The 22,731-nt window shown below is 42.3% G+C and overlaps 1 protein-coding gene across 3 annotated transcripts in view; it reads right to left on the bottom strand.

Annotated features, from left to right (window-relative positions):
- Lhfpl3 (LHFPL tetraspan subfamily member 3) overlaps positions 1-22,731 on the bottom strand; it is a 529,915-nt gene that overhangs the window by 48,459 nt on the left and 458,725 nt on the right. The window contains exon 3 of one of the 3 annotated variants that reach the window (XM_021162985.2): positions 5,946-5,993. The exons of 1 other annotated variant lie outside the window; for it this stretch is intronic. In XM_021162985.2, the coding sequence (XP_021018644.1) occupies positions 5,977-5,993 (17 nt within the window). In that variant the 3' untranslated portion in view covers positions 5,946-5,976. The remainder of the gene's footprint in view (positions 1-5,945; positions 5,994-22,731) is intronic. One more of the 3 variants, XM_029476925.1, reaches the window with a different exon arrangement.

The following is a 22,731-nucleotide window of genomic DNA, read 5'->3' as shown; positions in this document are numbered from 1 at the left end:
GAGTTAGGGGAAGGACTGAAGGAGCTGAAGGGGATTGCCACCCCATAGGAAGAACAACAGAATCAACCAACCAGACCCCCCCCCCCCCAGAGCTCCCAGGGACTAAACCACTAACCAAAGAGGACACATGGAGGGACCCATGGCTCCAGCTGCAGATGTAGAGAGGATTGCCTTATCTGGCAACAATGTGAGGTGAGGCCCTTGATCTGTGGAGGCCTGATACATAGGGGGATGCTAGGGTGGTGAGGTGGGAGTGGGTGGGTGGATGGATGGAGGGGGGAGCACCCTCATAGATGTGGGGGGGATGATGGGCGGGATAGGGGCTTGTAGAGGGGAAACCGGGAAGGGGACAACATATGAAACAAATAAAATAACCAATAAAAGAAAAAAAAAGAAGTGCTGGCTGAACGCAGTGATCTCAGCACTCAGTAAGGGGTGGATGAGGGGAGGTTTCCAGCTGGGTGTATGAGACTGCTCATTTCCCAGGACTACAGGGACCTTGATGGAAGGGAAAAAAGCCAGAGAAAGTCACAGAAGCAAGGAAAGGGGGAGGGAAGGAAGTGGGGAAAGCAGACAAGGGAAACAGGGAGAACAGAGAGGGAAGGAAGTGGACACAGAGGAGAGAAGAAGAAAGACCAGAGGTGGTGGTGGGTGAGCTTTTCATTGCTGGTCAGCTGAGGAGTAGAGGCTGGCCTCTCCTCCCCAACTCTGGGATTAAAGGTGTGTGCCTCCATACTGGGATTATCATGTGCTAGGGATGGTACCCAGGGCTTCATGCATGCTAGCCAAGCTCTCTAACAACTGAGCCACATCTCAGCCCAGAACTTCAAAGTCTAAAAACGAATTTTTTTCCCAGTGGTGTTACAATTACTCTACTTTTGGGCCCTTCTGGAAAGTGCCTGTAGATGTGGGAGAAGAAGAAGAAAAGGCAGCCACATGTGGGTGTCTGTGTTCTGGGTTATGCAGGACAATTGAAAGAAAGAGCTACTGCAGGATGGATTTAGCCTTCTCAGCAACAGGGGAGCAGCCTCTGAAGGACTGAACACTGATAGCTTCCTAGACGCTCCTTTAGCAAGTCAATTTCCACACAGCAAAACTTCTTATCTGATCTGAGAGTTGTCTTGACGGATGCATAAGCAATTCTTCCCGGTAAGCTAGACTTCCTGGTTTGCCAAGCGTGTATCTGGACTAAGTATTGCAAAGGCTCTGAGAATCCTTCAAAAGGATTAACCCTGCAAAGTCTCAGCTAACAATCACTGATAAAAGGCGACTTCAAAGCGGAGGTGCCATCCCTCCGGGTTCCTGCCAGATGCAAGGGTTCTGCCACACATGGGGCCAGACTTCCAGCCTATGAAGTTTCTCAGTATCTCTCAGGGGAGGCAGACTCTCTGGGAGCTGGGATCTGTCCGGAAATCCCAGGCACCAGTATCCTGTCTGGCTGCTTGCCCAGCAGTGCACATCTTTTAAAAAACGATATATTATTATTATTAAAATTTTACCTCAGCGACACATGTCACTGTGATTTCCCCTACAGGGGTTGCTAGGGTTAATTTTTCACTGGATACTTAACAGATTCCTTCAGGCCTGGTAAGAAGTTAAAATAATGCTCATTTCCAACCTCAGAGAGAAGGCTAAACACCGAGGAGGAGAAAGCTCCTTTTCTCCAGAGTAAAGTTTGCTAAATGGAAGCTTGTGGGTTTCCATTCTTGTCAGAAACTTACAATTTTCCCGCTGCTCTCTGCTGAGCTGCTTCGTGTCTGTAGGGGTGGAGCCAGAAACCACTTTTGAAATAAACAGAACGTTGCAATCTTCTGCCTTGGACATTTGCAAATCATTGTGTGGTAGTGGATCTCAAAATCAGAGGCCTCAACTGTCAAATGGCCAGCTGTCTCAAATGGCCAGCTGTCTCAAATGGCCAGCATTTGGGACCTACTGCTAGTGTGTTTAATTCCTAGATCCGAAGCTCAATAATTTACATTTCAGACAAGCTTCCAGATGAGAGTGTCACTCTTCTGGAGACTGCATTTGGAAAACAATTAAAACAATTAAGTTTTCTGTCAGTCAGGAACAACCTACTTACACTTCCGGGGAAGTCCCCAGGACCAGCGCCTGTCAGTGTGGAAGGGCAAGAGTGGGCGCTGTATTGGCGCCCAGGCACCAGGCGACCTCAGGACTCTCTAGCATGCTGACACCCACGTTCTACGGGCTGCCCTCTTTTGACTCTTGAAGGCTCAGTTTGTTTTCAGGCCTCCCCTAAAAAGACAGGGTGGGGGGTGGGGGGAAGAACTGGACGAATCTAGAGCCTTCCATAGGTTCTGGAATTTTTCTGGAGTAACTGTAAATGCTAAATTGGGCAGATTTCCCTGTGGCATGGATTAACTTTAGAGGATCCATTTCTGAAACGAGGCTGCATATTCACATGGTGAAAACTCACCAAGCCCTTTCATCTGGCTGACATTTCAGGGGTCTCAGCCGCAGTGCCCCTTTCTTCCATCTAGGAAGAATTTCAGGCTGAGCCAGTGGTTCTCACAGGAGCTCATCTTTCCTCCTTCTCTCCCTCCCCCCCCCCATTCCTTTTTTTTTTTTTTTTAACTCGCCTTTCTTCACCTGCAGTTCTCAGTTTCTCCACTTGAGGTCGCACTAGGACAGCGATTTTCTTAGTCCTCGTCTGCTTAGGACGGATTTGGAACAAGCCTTGGGGGTGGCAGGGCAGGGGCGGTGGGTGTGGGGGTGAGGGATGGGTGTGTGGTGGGGGAGAAGCCATCTCTGCCTAACTCATAGCTGGCTTGATTGATTTGTTCAGGGAGCTCTCTGGTTAAAGAAGGACTAAGCAAGGAGTCGATGTCCTTCCTCACTGAGGATCTCAGCATCTTCAATGGGACGAATGGCCTTGCAAGGCTTCCTGAAGGGGCCATTTTCCTTTTTCGGACAGTGTCACAGCTGCCCTATGTGGAGAACTAGTAACGCTAGGACATTGATTGTGGCTAAGACTGGTAGATCATTTCTACAAGTTCTAGTCGCTGTCCTCTCCACGTAACAGGGTGTGTCTGTCAATCTTCAGGGACAGGGCAGCTTTAAAAGTCACTGCACACTTCCCTGATGGATGGATTGCTCCTGTGGCTCTGCTTGGCTAAAACTGTGGAGCTGAAATCCATCGTGGCAATGCTTTCCTGGCTCACAGTTTTTTGTTTTGCTGCATTTACCCAGTGGCCTCTGAACCTAAGATGTACACACCAAATTAACTCCGTGAAAGTCCATGTCTGGTCTGCTCCTCCCAGTCCCAGTCACTGTGTGACTCATGGAAGGTTCTTGCAGACTATTTTGGAAAAAAAAATTACATTTAAAGCTCAACATGGGGGCTGCAGAGATGCTCAGTGGTCAAGAGCACTGCCTACTTTTCCAATTCTCAGCAACCACATGGCAGCTCACAACTGTCTGTGACTCTAGTTCCAGGGGATCTGACACCCTCACACGGACAGGTAGTCAAAACACCAAATGCACATAACATAAAAATAAATAAATTAAATAAAAAACTCAAATGGGTCAGAATGTTAAGTTCAGTAATGATTCTTTGTCCTCTACAAAAGTTTGCCCAAAGGTGCCATGTATTTGCTATGGAAAAAGACAGCCCGTGAGAAGGACCATCTGGATTTCAGAATTGTGTGCACACGAAGGCAGAATTGAGGTGGATACTGACATGTGTGTTTCTATGATTGCCCGTTTGGCTTTGAGATTATTTTCTGTTGCAGGGTTTCTGGTCTCTTTAAGAATACACTGCAGGGGAGCTGGAGCGATGTCTCATCGATCATAGAGATGTCTCACTGCTCTTCCAGAGGTCCTGAGTTCAGTTCCCAGCAACCACAGGGTGGCTCACAACCATCTGCAGTGGGATCTGACGCCCTCCTCTGGTGTGTCTGAAGATGTGTGTACTTACATACATAAATCAAATAAATAAATAAATAAATCTTAAAAAAAATAAAACATCCTGGAAAAGAGAGACGGTGACCTTCACCTTCACCTGCCGGGTTCCAGCGCTCAGCTAATGAGCAAGCCTCCCGGGAAACGGACGCCAGCCTATCTGGGCATTTCCTGAAATGTTTCCGTACTGCAGAAATCAGATGCTTCAACTTGAAACGTGAGTGTCAATGTGAGTTTGAAGGACCAGGTAAAGCAAGTTCTGCGCCTCCTTTTTACTTGTACTTTTCCTTCTTGGGCCTTGCTGTTCTTCTGTTACTAACTGAAACTAGTTTGTTTCCTCCCCGCCCCCTGGCAGTCCTGATATTTTTACACAGCCTGACTTTCTGATAACTTCCTGTGGAAAATGCAGGTGGAGGCAGACTCTAAACAAGCCCAATGAGCAAGTTAATGTTAATTAAGCAATTAATGAGCAAACTTGGCCCAAGGACTTCTTGCAGTCAGCTGTTCTGAATTTACAGGAGGAATCCATGGTGTAGGGAGCCGTATTACCTTTCTCCAGCTTATGGCAAAGCTGGAGTCCTTTCTGGGGATGCAGACTCACTCACTTTCATTTCTACAAAGTTGTGCTGGAACTCTGTATAGGAAGTCTGTCCCAAGAGAAGGGAGCTCTGATGCCCGCCACTCTCGATAGGATGCTTTGGGGAAAGATGGGGATGTGATTATTTAAATCTGTTTCCTCTTGAGGCTACTGTCTATTGTAAGGTCTCAGTCATTGTCTATAAATTAAGAGGTTTGAAACAAAAGATGCATCACTAATAACTTTTGGCTTTCTGCATGTCTAAATTGTGGTCTGGGGTCTCAACACTGCATATTTTGAGTTCCAAACACTGGGCAGTGTTTGGTCAGCTGTTATGAGAACATCTTCATTTAAAAATTTTTATTATTCAGAAGCTACAACTCAATAACTTCAACACACACTAGCACTTCAGCGAAATTGAGAACATGAGGAAGTTTCAAGCCTCAGACTGTAGTCAGGTGTGTGCACGCATGTGGGTGTGCAGGTGTGTGGTGGGGAACAGATGATAAGACAGGATTAAACTTTATTTTATTTGGTCCTGGAAATTGAGCTTGGGCTTATTCATGCCAGGAAGCTCTTTATCACAGGACTGTATCTCCAACTCCCAAACTGTATTTTAAATGTCCCAGATACACTCTTGTCAGGCACACATATCTCCTCCCATCAAATTTCTTATTCTGGAAATTCAATTTGCCCTATATTAAATAGCCTCAGAGTGAAAATATGATTTGTATAGAATCAAGGAACACCAAAAGGAATAGTGTGTGTGTGTGTGTGCCTGCTTCAGCTCATATCTAGCTTAAAGCTCGTTGTTCTTTCTCTTTCATACGGTTTTATTCTCCACATATGTATGTTTGTCCATCATATACGTATGCACAGAGAGGAGAAAGTAAATAAACAACAACAAAAAAAACCCCTCTCATCCCTGTCCATAGCTCCTGTTACCTGGTGTGATCAAGACCTATGGAGAATGACAGGACAGGAGTCCATTTAAGAGCCCCAGCCCCAGAGAACACCGAACGTGTCTGGTACTGGGTGAAGGTCTTGGCCTGAGTAGAACAGCCTTTGTAGTTCTCCACCTTGGAGTGGTCAGTTGCAGTTTGGCGTCAGCAAGTGCCTGGCATTCTGAAAGCTGACAACCCCCGAGCTTATTGCCTGGAAATAATAACTCATTGCATTCTCCAGAACTCCCAGGTCGCTGAGAAGATACCAGGCAGACAGTTGTGTGTTCTCTGGTTCTTACCCTGTGCCGGACTTTGTGTGTAGGTAAAGCACAGGTATTAAGTCAGGAACAAAGACAGAATCTATGACTTAAAAAGACAGTTCATGCGGCCCAAGTGCCAAGCGCTGGAAGCGGGAACCAGAGAACAGCAGAGCAAACATGCGGGAGTGGACGGCCCGAAGCACACACAATAGAGCTGTACCCACAAGCAGTCATGCTCACACTTACATGGTGAGGTCTCATACTACCTTAGTTTGCTTTAAGCATTTCCATCATCTGAGAGTGTGGGAGGGAAAAACAGAATAGTTAAAGGTAAAGTAAATCACTAAACAGCTCAGCGCTACTGCCTCAGAGACTAAAGGCAGAATTCCATTCACGCTGTGCAGGGACACCCGTTTGAGAGCTTTGTAGCCAGCGAAGGCTCAGTCCCGAGAACCAGGCTGGCTGGGCTCATTCCTTGACCCTGCAACTTGCTAGCTATTTGACCCCGATGGACAATTATCTTGTCTTTTTGTACCTTTGTTTTCTTATCTGCAAATGGGTCTCACAGTAGCACTTACCTCATGAGCACGTGGTGAGGATGCTACTGAGCGGCACAGAGAAAGCACTCAGGGCAGTCCTAGTCAGTACCCAACATTCTCCAAGTGTTCAAAACAATGACATCAATGTTAGTGGTGTCTTTGTCTTCCCTAAGGAACACAGCTGAGACTAGAGGAAAAAAAAATCACTGAAATCCAAAGACTTGGAGAATTTTAGTTGTTCTGTAAGAAAACTAACTCAGGAGCGGACAAAGTAAGAAAGGCATGGGGGTTGAGAAATAGCTGTGTCCTGTTAGAGTCTTTCGAGGACTTCGTTTCAAACTCTAGATTATCCCTAAAGCAATCCAGAATGGGATTTGAAGAATGATAAAGAATATAAGTCAATTGTTTACACATAGATCAATTAGCCCAAAGCTTGGTTGACCCCCAGCAACTCAAACTCTATCAGTATCCTTGGGCTCTGTGCTCTACAGAGATGAGACCACATTCTGTGTAGTTTCGTTTGCTTGAGTCCTGTGTCTCTTAGACAACTGCCAAAAGGTGCAGTGAAGAGACCGGCACGGCAGTGAGTACCTCAGGCTGGTCCAGTCTTACAGGAGGGCAGGCTTCTTCTGTACTCTTTCCCAGAGCCATCTGGCCAGCATTGACCTCACTTGGCAGGACTTTGTGGTTCAAAGAGAAAAAATGGGACTCTGAGAGGGAGGTGACATCTTAATCTAAAGGAAACTTTCAAGCAAAAAATGGTCCCGGATGACCTTGATGGCATGTGCCCCCATTGACCACCCTCTGTGGTCACAATGTGGAATTTTGTCCTCTGAACATGGTATTGCTCTGTTGAAATCAGAGCAGCCGGGATTACCCTCATAAAAGACTGGGTCCACTAACATTCCCTCATGGGAGAAAGGGAGGAATCACCAGGCCCTCACTCTAGAGAGCCTTCTCTCAAGGATACACTGGGGGCCGGGGGTGGGGTGGGGTGGGGAGGGAAAATTGGTGGGTTTTGAGGACCTGCTTTGTAGGTAACCCAAAGTCAAACAAACTGGTCCACCAAGCTGAACTTAGTGGAATTGTTCTTTGGTTTGTCATTTTCCATCTATCTGGGGATCCAGATATAGACTCCCATAACTCACAGAACAAGTGCTAGCTAGGCAGTAATGGCATACAATTAGTTCTTTACTTTCTAAACGAGTGCCACTCTCTCTACCTCCCAGTGGTGCAGTCATCCATGTACATGCCTAAGGAGCTAGGCCTCCCCATCCCCCCACAGACGGTCATAGCATGGATCTCCAAGGGAAGAGTTGTCTGTTCCCTGTATTCTAGGGTATGCCAGTCCTTCTTCAATGACTCTGGGTTTATAGACTCTCAACCCCCTGGTTTTCCATTGACTCTTGGTTCTCTTCTTGATTCTTTTATTGCTATTCTCAATAGCCCTGGTCTGAGGAAGTTTTAGACAGAGATCTAGGCCGGTCCTTTAACCTTTTCAATGTGACAGAAGGCACAGAGTTCAAGTGCTGGCTCACTTTTGGTATATGAGCATTCAGATGAGGAGACTTGATCTTCTAAAGTTGGGCACGAGAACCATCCTTCACACTAAATGAAAAGTAACTATAAACTTTCAGATGGTGGACTATGGAAGGGAAGAGTAATGGAGAACATGCTAGGACATGTTAGTAACAGGGAACATGTTAGGACATGTTAGTAATGGAGAACATGTTAGGACATGTTAGTAATGGGGAGCATGTTAGGACATGTTAGTAATGGGGAGCATGTTAGGACATGTTTAGTAGTGGAGAACATGTTAGGATATGTTGAGTAGCCCTGATACCTTCCCTTTGTCAGAACAGGTGAGGCACAAGCAGTGTTGCAGGAAGTAAGCTTGCTCCCTGAAATAGACATGGCTGTCTTTCTTAGCTTTAAGCAAGGCACAGTCTTCCACCGTACAGGGTCTGTGGCTATATTGTGGTACCCTGAGAAGACCACTGCTTTGATCAGGGATTAATAAGGTTTTCTTTTAATATTTAGTATAACCTGGAGTTAAATTCCACAGTCAAGGAACTGCTAGGCAACCGTGGGCTTCTGAGTCCAAGCTCTGATTTCTCATGCAGCCTCTCACTATGTCAAGTACAGCAGGCCTCTTGCTGTGGGAGGAGCTAGGATGGCTCTGATCACAGCTCCATGTATATGACATGGAAGCTGGCTTTAAAAACCACAGCCTTAGATCTTTTCAATCACAGGAACTGTTTCAGACTGCAGAACACAGAGACACCTTGATCTGCTCAACGCTCTTTTGAAGAGATTCTATTTGTGCCATTAGAATGTCGCTCAGGCAGTGGTGTCAATGGGAAGAAGAGACAGAATGTTCGAAGAAGCAAAGGGATTTTTTTTCAACCTAAAAGAGCAGGTCTGATGAATTGATGTTTGCAGAAATAGTGACATTTAAACAGAATTATTAAGCAATTAGTCCAAATTACAGTTGGGACGGGAAATAGGCGATTTCAAAGGGAATCATTAGAAGAAAGCCTTCATTGTGCTGTGAAGTTTTCATCCTGCACTGACTTCCTGAGTCCACATCAGTTGCAGAAGGCTGATATTTTGGCAGAAGAGATTTGTGGATGGTATGAAGAAGCCACATGTTCTGGGGGGGGGGCACTGTCAGTGAGCTCCTTGGCTCACAGGGGCACTTTTGGAGATCCCTAGATGCAGTGAAGACATCTCTCTGGGCATCATTATCGAGCACAGGGTGTATTTTAGTAGAGTTCAATGGTAGTCACTTTTGAATTCTGTTCTGGGTTGCAATCCATCCCCAAGGCTAGTTCAGAGGCCTCCCCAGGTATCAACTGAACGTCACAGAACCCAGAATCCCTTGGGAGATGGGCCTCTTGGGAAACTGTCTAGATTTCATTGACTGAGGTGTGAAGACTCAGACACTGTGGGTGGCACTGCTTTCTTACTGGGATGCTGGACTGAATAGATGAAGAAGGGAGCTGAGCAGAAGCATGCGTGCATTGATTACTGCCAGTTTCTGATCGACATAGTGTGAACAGCTCTCACACTCCTGCTGATGTGACTTCCCCTCTATGATGGATCTTAACCTGGAATCACCTGAAATAATTCCTTTCTCCCTTAAACTGACTTAATTGGGGTATTTTTACATGCGATTATTATAACAATAGGAAAAGAAGATACAGCAGCAGGCACAGGCTAGTTTTCTATGGAGGGAAGGATAGAACAGCCTCCACCATTAGAGGAGAAGCTGATGCCTGGATGACAGCCTGTGTCCTACGGTGACTTCACTGCAATGACTGACCTTATTATTTTAAAGATTTATTTATTTATTTTATTTTATGTGTACACGTTTTTCCTACATATGTATATAAATGCATGCACCACATGTGTGCCTCATGTTGGTGGAGCCAGAAGAGGGCATCAGACACTCCAGAGCTTGTTGCTGTAACTCTCCATCCCAAATAAGCCCCGGCAATGAAAACACGACTCAATTCATATGAATACACATGTTGTGCACCTAGATTGGGCAGATCTACCGCTACACTACCATCTTCCTCAGCTTATGAGACCCCTTAGAACTTGTGGTTTCTCCAGGCCATGTGCTTCTGCTCTGCTTTTCTTCTTCTTCCTCCTCTTCTGCATCCTCTCCCCCTCTTCCTTCTCCTCACCTTCCACTCCACCTTCCCTTTTATCTGCCCAATCATCAGCTCTCATTTATTTTACAAATTAAGGTGGGAAACAGGTTTACAGGAAATCACCTGAGTGCTGACTCATTCCTTGTTCACAGCCACTCACAGGAGAATGGAATTAACATCAAATATAATTAGCCCCAAGGCTAACCACAACAAGAACTGGAGTGGAGGACAGTTAGCATCTGCCATGGATGTTAGAAACTGAACTTAGATCCTTTGCAAGAGCAGCAATTGCTCTTAACCTCTGAGGGATCTCTTCAGCCTCGTGGTGACTTAGTACCTTTCAAGGTGTGTGTGTGTGTGTGTCTGTCTGTCTGTCTGTCTCTCTCTGTGTGTGTCTGTCTGTCTGTGTGTGTTTATGTATGTGTGTGTGTCTCTCTCTCTGTGTATGTATGTGTATCTGTGTGTGTTTGTGTGTCTATGTATGTGTGTCTGTGTGTGTGTGTCTGTCTGTGTGTGTTTATGTATGTGTGTCTCTTTCTCTTTGTGTATGTATGTGTATCTGTGTGTGTTTGTGTGTCTATGTATGTGTGTCTGTGTGTGTGTGTCTGTGTGTGTTTATGTATGTGTCTGTGTGTCTCTCTCTGTGTATGTATGTGTATTTGTGTGTGTTTGTGTGTCTATGTATGTGTCTGTGTGTCTGTGCAGACTAATCGGAGAGAACTGCTGGTTGGTATCTAGAGGGAACAGTAAAGAATCACTGTTAGCCCTCTGTAAAGGTACAGCATAGGAAAGATGAGGTGCAGAAGGAAGGAGCACGGGGAGATGAGAAAAGGGCAGGATAAATGCTGGAAGGGCAGATGGGGGCAGTTCCTCTGCCTGTTCTGGATCATAGATGAAGCCCTCCCTGTCCTTTCTTATGTCCACTCCTGTGTGCTCTGCTGTCAGGAATGGTGAGACTCTCTTCCGGTGATCTAATGGTAGCAAAGAGAAGGAACATGAGAATCTCATAAAAAAAAAAGTGTAATTCTTATCCAGGACTGTGAGACACCCTATTTCCTACTTTTTGAATTATAATAGGACATCAAGTTGGTTGTTGCATGGATTATTAAATATCCTTTCTCTTTGATGTTAGCACTAATAGGAAGAGGCAGCTGGAAAGTACACCGAGGTAGTGTTTAATGAGAGTCACGGAAGAGGCAGAGAAGAAATAACCATGAACCATTTGCAAACAGGAAGATCTGTGTGGAAAAGAAGACCTCCAGGAGCTTAGTACATCAGCACACATGCATAATATGCAATATATTTTATACCTCAGAGAGGACTGGGGATGTAGCTCAGTGCTTAGAAAGCATATGGAAGGTTCTGGATTTGATCCCCACTATTACTTTAAAGGGGGAAAAAAGACATTGGTCACTGCCATTGTTGGTCTCATTCACAAGGAGAGGTGCAAGGATGGATGCAATGTCTTCCACATGCTCCTGAGGTAGGAAAGCAAGTTGACTAGAATCCAGCTTCTGCTGAATATGTACTGAGGGACACTGAGGAAGGTTCTGCTTTAGGTATGGCCTAAAGTCTAAAAACATGTCTTTTAAATGTCTTGGGTACTATAAATGATACCATTTAATAAATAGGATTTCAGGCTGTTAATTGATCCACAACAGAAAGGGTAATTATTGTGTTTAATGAATCCTTTGAATAGCAAACAGCCCTACCTGTCAGATAATAACAAGAAAACCTGGTCAGGTCTCAGAATAAACTTCTTCTATCCCCCTCTGTGCCTGGAAAGTGATTCCTCAGACTAGCGACCTCAGAGAATTCTCTCTGGAAAAGATATCTTTTATTTCTATAATTGGATAAGGTCAAAGATGGACATTTATGAACCCAAAGACATTCCAGTTAAGACAAAGACAATGGTGCATAGCTTTTGTGTGTCTTTCCATAGTTCACCAAATAGTTTTTTTTATTATTTGAGAGGTAGACCTTTTAGCTATTTACATGATTCACTAAACACGATAACTACCCTTACTGTTGTGGATCAATTAACAGGCTGAAATCCTATTTATTAAATGGCATCAGTTATAGCACCCAAGACATTTAAAAGACAGTTGTTGTGTTTCCGTTGATTTGTCATCTGCTTGAGTGAACAGCCACTCCATGTATTTGAAACTTTAGAAAAACTACCTAAATCTCTCTCTGAGCATTTTATTTTTTATTTTTTTGTATTTGTATGCTCTGGGAGTTCGGGTTCTATGGTTTAATTTTCCACTTCCCAGGTGGTAGTAGATAATAGGTGGAAAGCTGGCTGTTGAATGATTTTTTTTCTTCTTTCAAATGCCTTGCCCCCAGTCTTCAGTGTTCATACGTGGAAGGGAGCCATGATAGGAACAGACATGAAATAAAGTCCTTGTGAAACATATTTTCGGTTGAGTGGTCCCTCAGGGAAGAAATACAGGGAGGTGTTATAATTCAGAGTTGGAATCAAAGAGACCCACCTACAGTTTGACAAGACCTTGGTGATCAATTATACAGACTGCTCACTTCATTTTATAGAGTGGGAAACAGAAGTTCTGCATAGACACACCCTTCTGGGAATGAGGCAGTGGTAGACTTCTTACCTTAGGACCTAAGATTCCCTGTCACGATGTTTCCCATATTTCAGTAGAAGAGCATTTAAATCAATGATGCATACCGGTAACTGGGTTGAATATTCATATCAGAAACACTTGGGACTAGTATTTTTTTTAAATTAAGAATTATTATGTATATATATGAGTATACTGTAGCTGTCTTCAGACACACCAGAAGGGGGGGCACCAGATCTCATTACAGATGGTTGTGAATCACCATGTGGTTGCTGGGAATTGAACTACAGACCTCTGGAAGAGCAGTCAGTGCTCTTAACTGCTGAGCCATTTCTCCAGCCCCCTGGTACTACTATTTTTGTATTTTGAAACATTTCCATGTACATAATGAGATCTCTTGGGACATAGAATCTAATTCTAAATACAAAATTCATTTCTTTTTTTTTATGTACATATAACTGGAGGTAATTTGGCACAACAGTTATAGTTTGCCTGTTTGGATTGTGACTCATCTCTTGAGGTCAGGTCTGGAATTTTCCACTTTTCACAAGTCAATGCTCAAAAGTGTCAGATTTTGGGAGGGTTCGAGATATTTACACTAAGGCTTTTCAACTTGTGTGGTATGAGTGAAGCACACAGCTTATCCTCTGAGATTACAGAGGTCTAATTACTGTAAGGAATCTAAGAGCAAAGTTAGAAAACAACCCCTCCAATAAAATAAAGTAAAAGGCATGGTATTGCCTCTAATGCGATCACCACACTTGCAATTCAAACAAGATACAGACTCCTTTACAGTCAGTCCTCTGACAAGTTTTTTCAACTTGTATTTGAAAAGCATTTACTTTAGAACTCTGAAGTCTTATTCTCTATATGGCTTTCAACTGAGAATTTTCATTGGGTAAAAAAAAAAAAAAAAAAAAACCTTACATTTTATTCTTATAGTTGGTAAAGTAAACAACAAAACAAAACAAAACAAAAAAAACCAAAACCAAAACCAAACCAAACCAAACCAAAAGAAAACAAAAAAACCCCCACATTCTTATTGAGCCAAGATTCCTCCAGAGTACATCTTTGAAATAAAATCCAGGAACACTGGCTTTGCTGTAATGTATTTCTGTTGTCTTCTCTGACCTTAGCCTGCTGCTTTCCACCCTGTTAGCTGATGCCTCTCTTATATGGGATGGATTTGCTTAGCTCACATTTTTTAGAATGGAGCCTATTTCCTGTGTATTTAAAGGCTTCTGCTAAACATTGACATTTATGGGTAGATAATACAATGGTCGAGAGCACTTGTTGCTCTTCCAGAGGACCTGGGTTTGACTCTTAGCACCCATAAGGTGGCTCATAAACATCTGAAACTCCACTTCCAGGGGGTTTGACACCTTCTCTGACCTCTGCAGGCATCAGGCATACATGTGGTACACAGGCAACATACTCGTAAACATAAAGTAAATCTAGAAAAAGTTTAGGGAAAAAACACGATCAAAATATAGTGTATGAAATCTTTTTAAATAAAGAAGACGAAAATTACATTCATCTGTCTGTCTGTCTGTCTGACTATGTGTGAGTGTGTTTGTCGGTGCCTGTGCCATGACACATGTGTGTCAGGATCAGAGCACAGCTTGCAGGAGTTGTTTCTCTCTTTGGGATGGAAGTCAGGTTGTGAGGTTTGGTAGCAAGTCCCTTTATATGCTGAGCCATTGTGTTGGCTTGTATCTGCAGCCACCACCTCACTCCAAATCTTGGGTTACTTTGTAATTCTGATAACATTTAACTGACAATAAAAATTCAGTGTAAGTCTGCTTTTATGGAGTCATGTTTTTAATGAAAATACTAGCTTGTAAAATGCAAGAATCTGGGCATTGAGTCTACCATATAGGTGACATGAACCACCCTCTGGGTTTTGGGAATGAAATTCTGTCACTTAAAATGCACCTGAAACATCTCACCAGGCTCGGAGGTTAGTTAATGTCCCTGTTTCACAGTATCACCAGTTTAACCCTGTCCTCTCTCTGGGGTGACAGGTGGCTAAAAACACATTTAGACTTTTCTCTGAGGGGATATTTCTTTCTCCTTGACAGTCTCTCTCTGTCCCACAGCTTACTAGGAACTTGCCAGGGAGCTCCCGGAGGGAAGATCCCTTGCCTGCCTCAAGGCTTTCATCTACTCCCAGGTCAGAATCCTTTTCTGCTTTCAGAATTCACCAACCTGGTGGAACTACAAGTGTGTTAGAATTTCTTCTTGGCTGTTTAAAAGAGTAATTAAAAAAAAAAAGATAATGGACTATATGCATGAAAGGGTGTTTCTGTGTATGTGTGCTTTCCAATGGTATAGGCATTAGCCACATGTGTGTGTTTGAATTTCAGTTCCTAAGTTTCTCTAGACACATGATATTTTCTCAAGGATCCCATGTGACTCGGGCATGCTATTAGGCAGACTAGATATAGAAGACTTTCTTCATCACCTGCAGGGCAACACTGCTCCAACAATGATTGCACCTTAATAAAATCAGAGTGTGAACTGAACACCATTCTTATAAATCGAGTTCTGACAAAGGAGCAATGAAATAAGAATATCCCAGTCTGTTTTGGGCACAACTAATCAATCTATAAAGTGCAGATGGTGATTATTTCAAGAGCCATGCTTAGGATTCTGGGTATCCTTATGGCTGAATCAGCCCTATGGAGCCTTATTCCTCAATTGAGAGCCCAGGAGATCAGCCTTTATTTAAATAAAGAGGTAAAACTGATATGCACTAAAGTGGAGGTGTTTTCAATAGAGGTGTGTATGTGGTTGGGATATGTGGGAACTTTGCCAAACTAGATATCCTTCCCACCCTAGATTTGGTTCCTTGGGGAAGGAAGGTGTGGCATGAGAGACTTTTATGTAGATTGAAAAGACTCCTTTTGTGGAGTCTATGTATCAACTCTCCTCCTTCAGCTAAGAACTTAAAGGTGACTAAGTACAGAAAGACAAGGGCTATGTAGGTTAAGTACTTAAGACCTTATATAGGTTAAGCCTTGATTTCTTGGATTGGTTTTAAGAGCCATTCCACATTATGTTGTTAGAGTGGGCAAGACTTCTAGTTTGTAAGACTACATAGTTTCCCCAAAGCAGTGTGGTAAACACTGTAGGCAAGTTAGGAGCAAGCATTCATTTGTTCAAAAATTACTTATGTAGAAGCAGGAGGACCATGAACTTAAGACTAACCTGGGCTATATAGTAAGATTTTGTATATCAAAAAATATTACTCACAAAGCTAGGCATGGTGGTATATACCTTTAACCTCAGCACTTGGGAAGGTGAATTTCTGTGACTTCAAGGCTAACCTGGTCTATATAGTGAATTCTAGGTGAGCCAGCATGACATAGTGAGACACTGTGTCAAAAAAATATCACTTGCTTAGTTTCAAACAATGTCAAACACTGTGATACATGTTTTAGAATGTGACCGCTAAAATCTTACCTGGGCTTTGTAGTCAGTCTAAGTTTAAGTTTGGTATTTTTCTCTGTGTGTCCTCTGCCAAATTATTTATTAGTTGTAAGGTTCAGTTTCTTGTATTAAATTGGAAAATAAATATTATGAGGATTAAATGATACAAAATGCATAGTAAAATACAGTCAATTCTGGTGACTAGAGAATAACTATAGAGATTTTGCGACTAGAGTGTATCTCACTTACTTAGCAGCCATGAGAACCTGGATTTGATTCCCAACATAAAAAATAACCCAGACTCCTCACTGCAACAAGGACTTATTTGACTAGCAATAAGGTGGTGCTATAGGAAACCAAAGGTGTACATTGATTCCTGTGTGGTTTGATCAGCTCTGGGGTAGACCAGATGGTCCTGTCTAGCCCTGGCATCCTACAAACATGGACTACCAAGAAATCAGAGTGATGGTTGAGAGTGATCCAAGATACTATCTAAGTTCTTTCTTGCAGAGAGGAGGAGACTGGTAGAGCTGAAGTACATTCCCAAACCTTAAACACAACCAACTCTTTGAAGAGCTGAGATCAGAGCCTGATTACACACTGAGTGTTCATTAACTGCACAGTGAACATTCTCTCAGAAAAGAAATCTTCATCACTGAGAAATATTGGGAGCAATGCTTGTTTACTTACTATTATAGAACTGTGGGGTTATTTCTAAATATATTTTCAGAACCCAAATATTAGAATTAGTACAATTTTAATTTATCTTTGCTATCCTTTGAGATGTGGTATCAAAGTATCTTGCTCCATCTAGCTCCTGGCTGCATTCCATAATCCTCTCCCTCCTACACACCACCATCTTCAGTCAAGCTGCCCTTTGACATTCCTCCTCTTTATCTATCGTTGATTGACCTGCCATTGGTTGCTGCACTTGCTCTTCCCTCTTCTTGGAATTCCTTCCATCTGATGTTGTCAAGCAGTTTCTCGACATATCAGATGAAGGAGGCCACCTCAAAGATCTTCTCTGAACATACCCAGGGCAGTTACTTGGCTGCTGTTTAGCATGTCACCTGCTTTAAAATCTTTGCACAGAACCTTTTATTCTATGAAATGTTCTTGCCTCGTAACTATTTCCCCCACCCCCACAACTGGGTTCTGTGTAGCCCTGGTTATCCTAGAATTTACTCTATATACCAGGCTAGCCTTGAACTCAGAGATCCACCTGCCTCTGCCTCCCAAGGGCTGGGAATATAGGCATGTTCCACCACTGCCTGGCTTTATTTTATTTTATTTTATTTCATTTTTATTTTATGTGCTTTGGTGTGTTACCTGCATGTATGTCTGTGTGAGAATATCAGATCCTCCAGAACTGGAGTGACAAAAAATTGTGAGCTGTCAAGTGAGTTGTGGGAATTGAACCAGGACCCTCTGGGAGAACAGCCAGTATTCTTAACTACTGAACCATCTCCCAAGCCTCCCTGAAATGTTTTTATTGTCTGCCTCCCTCATTAGACAACAGACCTCAGTGAAACAAGACTTTTGTTTATTTGGTTCACTACTTTTTCCTCATTTTCTAGAACCATCTATAGCACATAGTAGGTGTTTAGTATTTACTGAATTGACCTGAATGAATGAACTCATGAGTGAATGTGGCATACCAGTTCAGGATCATAGGTGGTCCTATGCTTACTTTCTTGTTGGTGCTCTTCTTGTCTATGGACTCTCAAGCTCTAGATGCTGCCTAAAGCGGTGTGTGGGGCAGCAGGGAGAAATCCATTTACAGATACAGAACACAGAAAATGTGAGTAAATTAGATAACACTTAATGAGTAGTTGTTACCATGTGCCAGCTCATATCAAGGAGCTAGGCAGGCTCAATTCTCATTCCTGCTAGTGAGAATCAGTAAGCTGAAGTCTAAATAGCTAAGTGCCCAAGTACATATGGATGGTAAATTGAAGAGCCAGGCTTTGAACCTAGGTTATCTGGCTCCAGAGACTACAGTGCTAACTGCTATATAAAATCATAATGAGAGTTGTGATAGTAAAGATATAAGGTGGGTTAAATGGCTGAAAGTAAATGCAAATCCTAAATGTTTAATGAGTATGTAAGGATACAAATTAGGCTATAAGTATCTCCTACTGGCATCAAATGAAAAGGTATCTATCTCTATCTTTCCAAAGCTACAGGGGCATCCTGTGACTTGAAAACATCAGTGGAGATGAACATAGTTTCCAGCACTAGAGCTCTGATACAGGAATCCCTTAGGTATGTTCTATACGATTTTTTTGTCGGGATTAAGCTGTCCTCTCTGCATGCTGGGCCAGGCAGGGCCTGCTGAATGGATCATGTACATGTGGATTGATTGATGTGGTGGAGGTCTGTGAGCCTACCTTTGGCCCTAAGGTTTCACTCTGTTTATACTTCTACAAGGATTTGTTTCTTATTTGGCAATTGGACTTGCTATCTTGGTCCCCCCTGTACAGCCAGACCCCAGTGATGTCTAACAGTCATAAATAAGTAATTCCATGGAGTGAATGGTGCTATGGAAGGATGCTATTGTCAGCAGAGGCTGGGAGTCATAATAAAGACAGGTAGAGTGGTTCAGAAGGAGTTGGAGGCTGGGTCTACTGTAATTCAGAGTCCAGACAGCTTGCTGAGTTATCTCCACTATCTGGTTTCCATCTTCTTCAATGTATTTATTCAAATTCTATAAATTAAGTCTCAGTATGTCCTTGGCACCAAAATTTGGCCTTTTGTAGTTGCTCCTTTTTAAAAATTTTCTTTTTTTATTAAACTAATAAGATTTATTTTAAAATATACAACTCAGTATTGGCACTTTTAAAGTTATCAAAATAATTTATAATAGTTAAATACCTCTTAAATATAGATGATATCTTCTGAAGCTAAAAGTAATATTCACTCAACCAGTTTTTAAAATCTATTTGGAACATTAAACATGATGGAAGTAGAAAGAAAAATCTCTTATGAAGTCCTCTATTAAAGAAAATTGTGACAAGTTGCTGATTAGACAGAAACCATTCAATCTCCAAGGGAGAATATGCAGTGTAACTGTGGCTTCATACAGTGAATTGGGCAGTGTTCCTTCTGTTCCTATTTTGTGGAATAATTTGAAGAGTATTGGTATTAGGTCTTCTTTGAAAGTCTGATAGAATTCTTCACTAAACCGATCTGGTCCTGGGCTTTTATTGGTTAGGAAACTTTTAGTGATTGCTTCTATTTCTTTAGGGGTTATGGGACTGTTTTGATGGTTTATCTGACCCCATTTTAACTTTGGTTTTTGGTATCTGTCTAGAAAATTGTCCATTTCATCCAGACTTACTAGTGTTGTTGAATATAGGCTTTTGTAGTAGGATCTGATGATTTTTTTTTTAATTTCCTCAGTTTATGTTGTTAAACCTCCCTTTTCACTTCTGATTTTGTTAATTTGGGTACTGTCTCTGTGCCCTCTCATTAGTCTGGCTAAGGGTTTAGCTATCTTGCTGATTTTCTCAATGAACCAGCTCCTGGTTTGATTTATTCTTTGTATAGTTCTTTTTGTTTCTACTTGGTTGATTTCAGATCTGAGTTTGATAATTTCCTGCCATCTACTCCTTTTGGGTGTATTTGCTTCTTTTCGTTCTCGAGCTTTCAGGTGTGCTGTTAAGCTGCTAGTGTAAGCTCTCTCCAGTTTCTTTTTGGAGGCACTCAGAGCTGAGTTTTCCTCTTAGCACTGCTTTCATTGTGTCCCATAAGTTTGGATATGTTGTACCCTCTTTTTCATTAAATTTGAAAAAGTGCTTAATTTCTTTATTTCTTCCTTTACCAAATTATCATTGGGTAGGGTGTTATTCAGCTTTCATGTGTATGTGGGCTTTCTTTTGTTTTTGTTGCTACAGAAGACCAGCTTTAGTAAGAGGTGCTCTGATAGTATGCATGGGATTATTTCAGACTTCCTGTATCTGTTGAGGCCTGTTTTGTGACTGATTATACGGTCAGTTTTGGAGAAGGGACCATGAGGTGCTGAGAAGAAGGTATATNCTTTTGTTTTAGGATAAAATGTTCTATAGATATCTGTTAAATCCATTTGGTCCATGACTTTTGTTAGTTTCAATGTGTCTCTGTTTAGTTTCTGTTTCCATGATCTGTCCATAGATGAAGGTGGGGTGTTGAAGTCTCCCACTATTAATGTGTGAGGTGCAATGTATGCTTTGAGCTTTAGTAGAGTTTCTTTCATGAATGTGGGTGCCCTTGTATTTGGAGCATAAATGTTCAGAATTGAGAGTTCTTTTTGGTAATTTTTCCTTTGATGAGTATGAGGTATCCTTCCTTATCCTTTTTGAAAACTTTTGGTTGAAAGTTGGTTTTATTCCATATTAGAATGGCTACTCCAGTTTGTTTTTTAGGACCATTTGCTTGAACAACAAATGGCACATGGGAAGTTTGATACTGGGTCATTCATATCAAGTCCAAGATCTTTCCATCCACTTCCCTTTTTAAGGGCAGCTAATGTGTGATGGCAAACTCTATCAGTTCTTTGCAAACACTCTTGCTGTCCAACATGCTTCCGTCTGTTGACTCACTGTTGCTGGCTACGCAAAGCAATCTTCAGTAGAGAAGTTAAGACATTATTTGTATCCTTTTGACTACATCCCCAGGTCCTTACAGTGGTAAGTCTCTTTGTGTCTGTCTGTCTGTCTGTCTGTCTGTTCATCCATCTGTGTGTGTATCTATCTATCTGTCTGCCTGTCTCCCTCATTTTCCTTCTTCTCTCAGATAGATATATGTCTGCTAGAAGTGAATAAACTACATGTCATCTGAGTCACAAAGCTAGAATAATTCAAAGAAGATGAGACAAGTCATGAGTTAGGGCACCAGGTTCTTCAAGCTCCTAAATCTTGTGTGACCAGTTCATTGCCTCTCCTTCTCTCTTCCATCCTGCCTTTTCTTTTCAGTGGCCACACCAACAACCATGTAGGTTGATTTATAGGTTGTACTTGTGTGCTCTTTGAAATGGAGCAAAAAATTGAAAAGCTTATGTCAAACCCATTCATTCACAGACACATTCAAGAACAAATTAATTTTAAAGCATTTATGGGCTCTTTAATGTTTTGAGTTTTGCTTTATAAATTTGTAGTGATCTTTATGGCAGAATGTCTATTTAAGCCAAAGCTCTTACAAACTTGGAGATATAATTTTACATAAGACATTTGGGGCTTAAATACATCATAGGATGGGAAATGAGGCTTAGAATTGAGGGAACCTCACACCACTTATTCCACAAAATGCAATCATCTGAAGTCAACCATGATGTTCAGAGTCATAGGTCTGCTGGAAAGGCCTTAGCGGCCACCTGCCTAGCCTTCTCATTGTAGAGATGGAAGGGCTGAGATCTAGAGCAAGTAAGTGATGTAGAGAAACTGAGGGCAGATCTGGACCCAGACCCTGGGGCTGCAAACCCTCCATGCACAAGATACCTATAGCATTGAACCTACCTATAGCATTGAACATTCTGACAATAGGAAAAACGTAGAGTGAACTATTTCTTCTTTGTCTGGAATTACTATCAAGCTTGGGTATCACTGGTAACCTTCTTCACATTGTTCAGGGACTTACTATGTCCCACAGAATGCTTTGGCACACACCTTATGCCTCTGTGTATCACATACTACTATGGGATATTGCTGGACATGTTTAGCATGACTTACTCATGTAGGCCATTGTTTTCTGGGCTCAGGACTCCATTTCACTCCAAGACAGCCAAAGGGATAGCAAATAATGAAAAGAAATCCAGGCATAGGTGTAAGCCTATATCATTATCCTGCCTTTAACACCACCTTCACAGTGATTGCCCTCTGCCTGTCTGTCCTCCTTGCCTTAACCCTTCGCTGAAGACAATAATTATTTTGGAGCATCGGCCCATCTGGAATTTCTTCAGGCTGATGTGGTCTACCTGGTTTTGGGGTATTACAGGTGTGCTGTCAGGTGTGTGGCCAATGCACAGGTTTCTCCAAGTGTGTTAGAAAGAGTGATCCCTTCCTTGAAAAAAAAAAAGAGGACTTCTTCCTGGTTATCAGCCAGGAAAAATTTTAGGAGGACACTGGGCAATGATTATGGACATTTTGGGTTGATACAACTGATAATAGCTACTGGTGGTCAGAGAACAAGAGACTCAAGGCCTTAGGGAAACCTCTCATAGAGAAATTGCCTTGCAGAACAAGCTTAGGGTAAGGCTGAGATGAATTTTATGAATTCTACTAATACCTGATAAACATATTATATTAAATTGGCATGTCCTGCATCAGCCACCCACTTGAACCAAGGCTATGTCTAAAATTTTTTAATGTACCAACATCATGAATCTCGATTTGCCAACAGCTCTGCATTGGTGACAAACACTTCCAATAGTATTGCTCTGAGACAGCATGAGAAATGATCTACTGAGAGGAGGCAGTCACCAGTCTCACACAACCCACCCCCACCTTCTGTTTAAAAGAACACATTGTATCATTGAATGCAATAAATGCATTGAATATAATGCTCAACACATTTTATCATCGAAAGGCTCCCTTCTACCTCTTTCTTCTTTGAGGTGACTTTGTCACCAAATTCCAAATTACAGATCCTTAAGCTTCAAGGAATAACTCTCTTTTCACCAAAGGGTTGGTGGTTCTTTTCTCAAAAATTTTTTTTAATATGTGTGGGCATTTTGCCTACATGTATACCTGTGCAGCCCATATACACATTGCCCATGGAGGCCAAATGTCCTGGGACTGAGTTCCAGACATTTTGAGTTACTATGTGGGTTCTGGGAATAAAACCT

This window comes from Mus caroli, chromosome 5 (genome assembly GCF_900094665.2).
Source record: "Mus caroli chromosome 5, CAROLI_EIJ_v1.1, whole genome shotgun sequence".
In the NCBI taxonomy this organism is placed as follows: Eukaryota; Metazoa; Chordata; class Mammalia; order Rodentia; family Muridae; genus Mus; species Mus caroli.
Note: the sequence above shows the minus strand (reverse complement) of the source record. Positions and strands in the feature narration are given on the sequence as shown.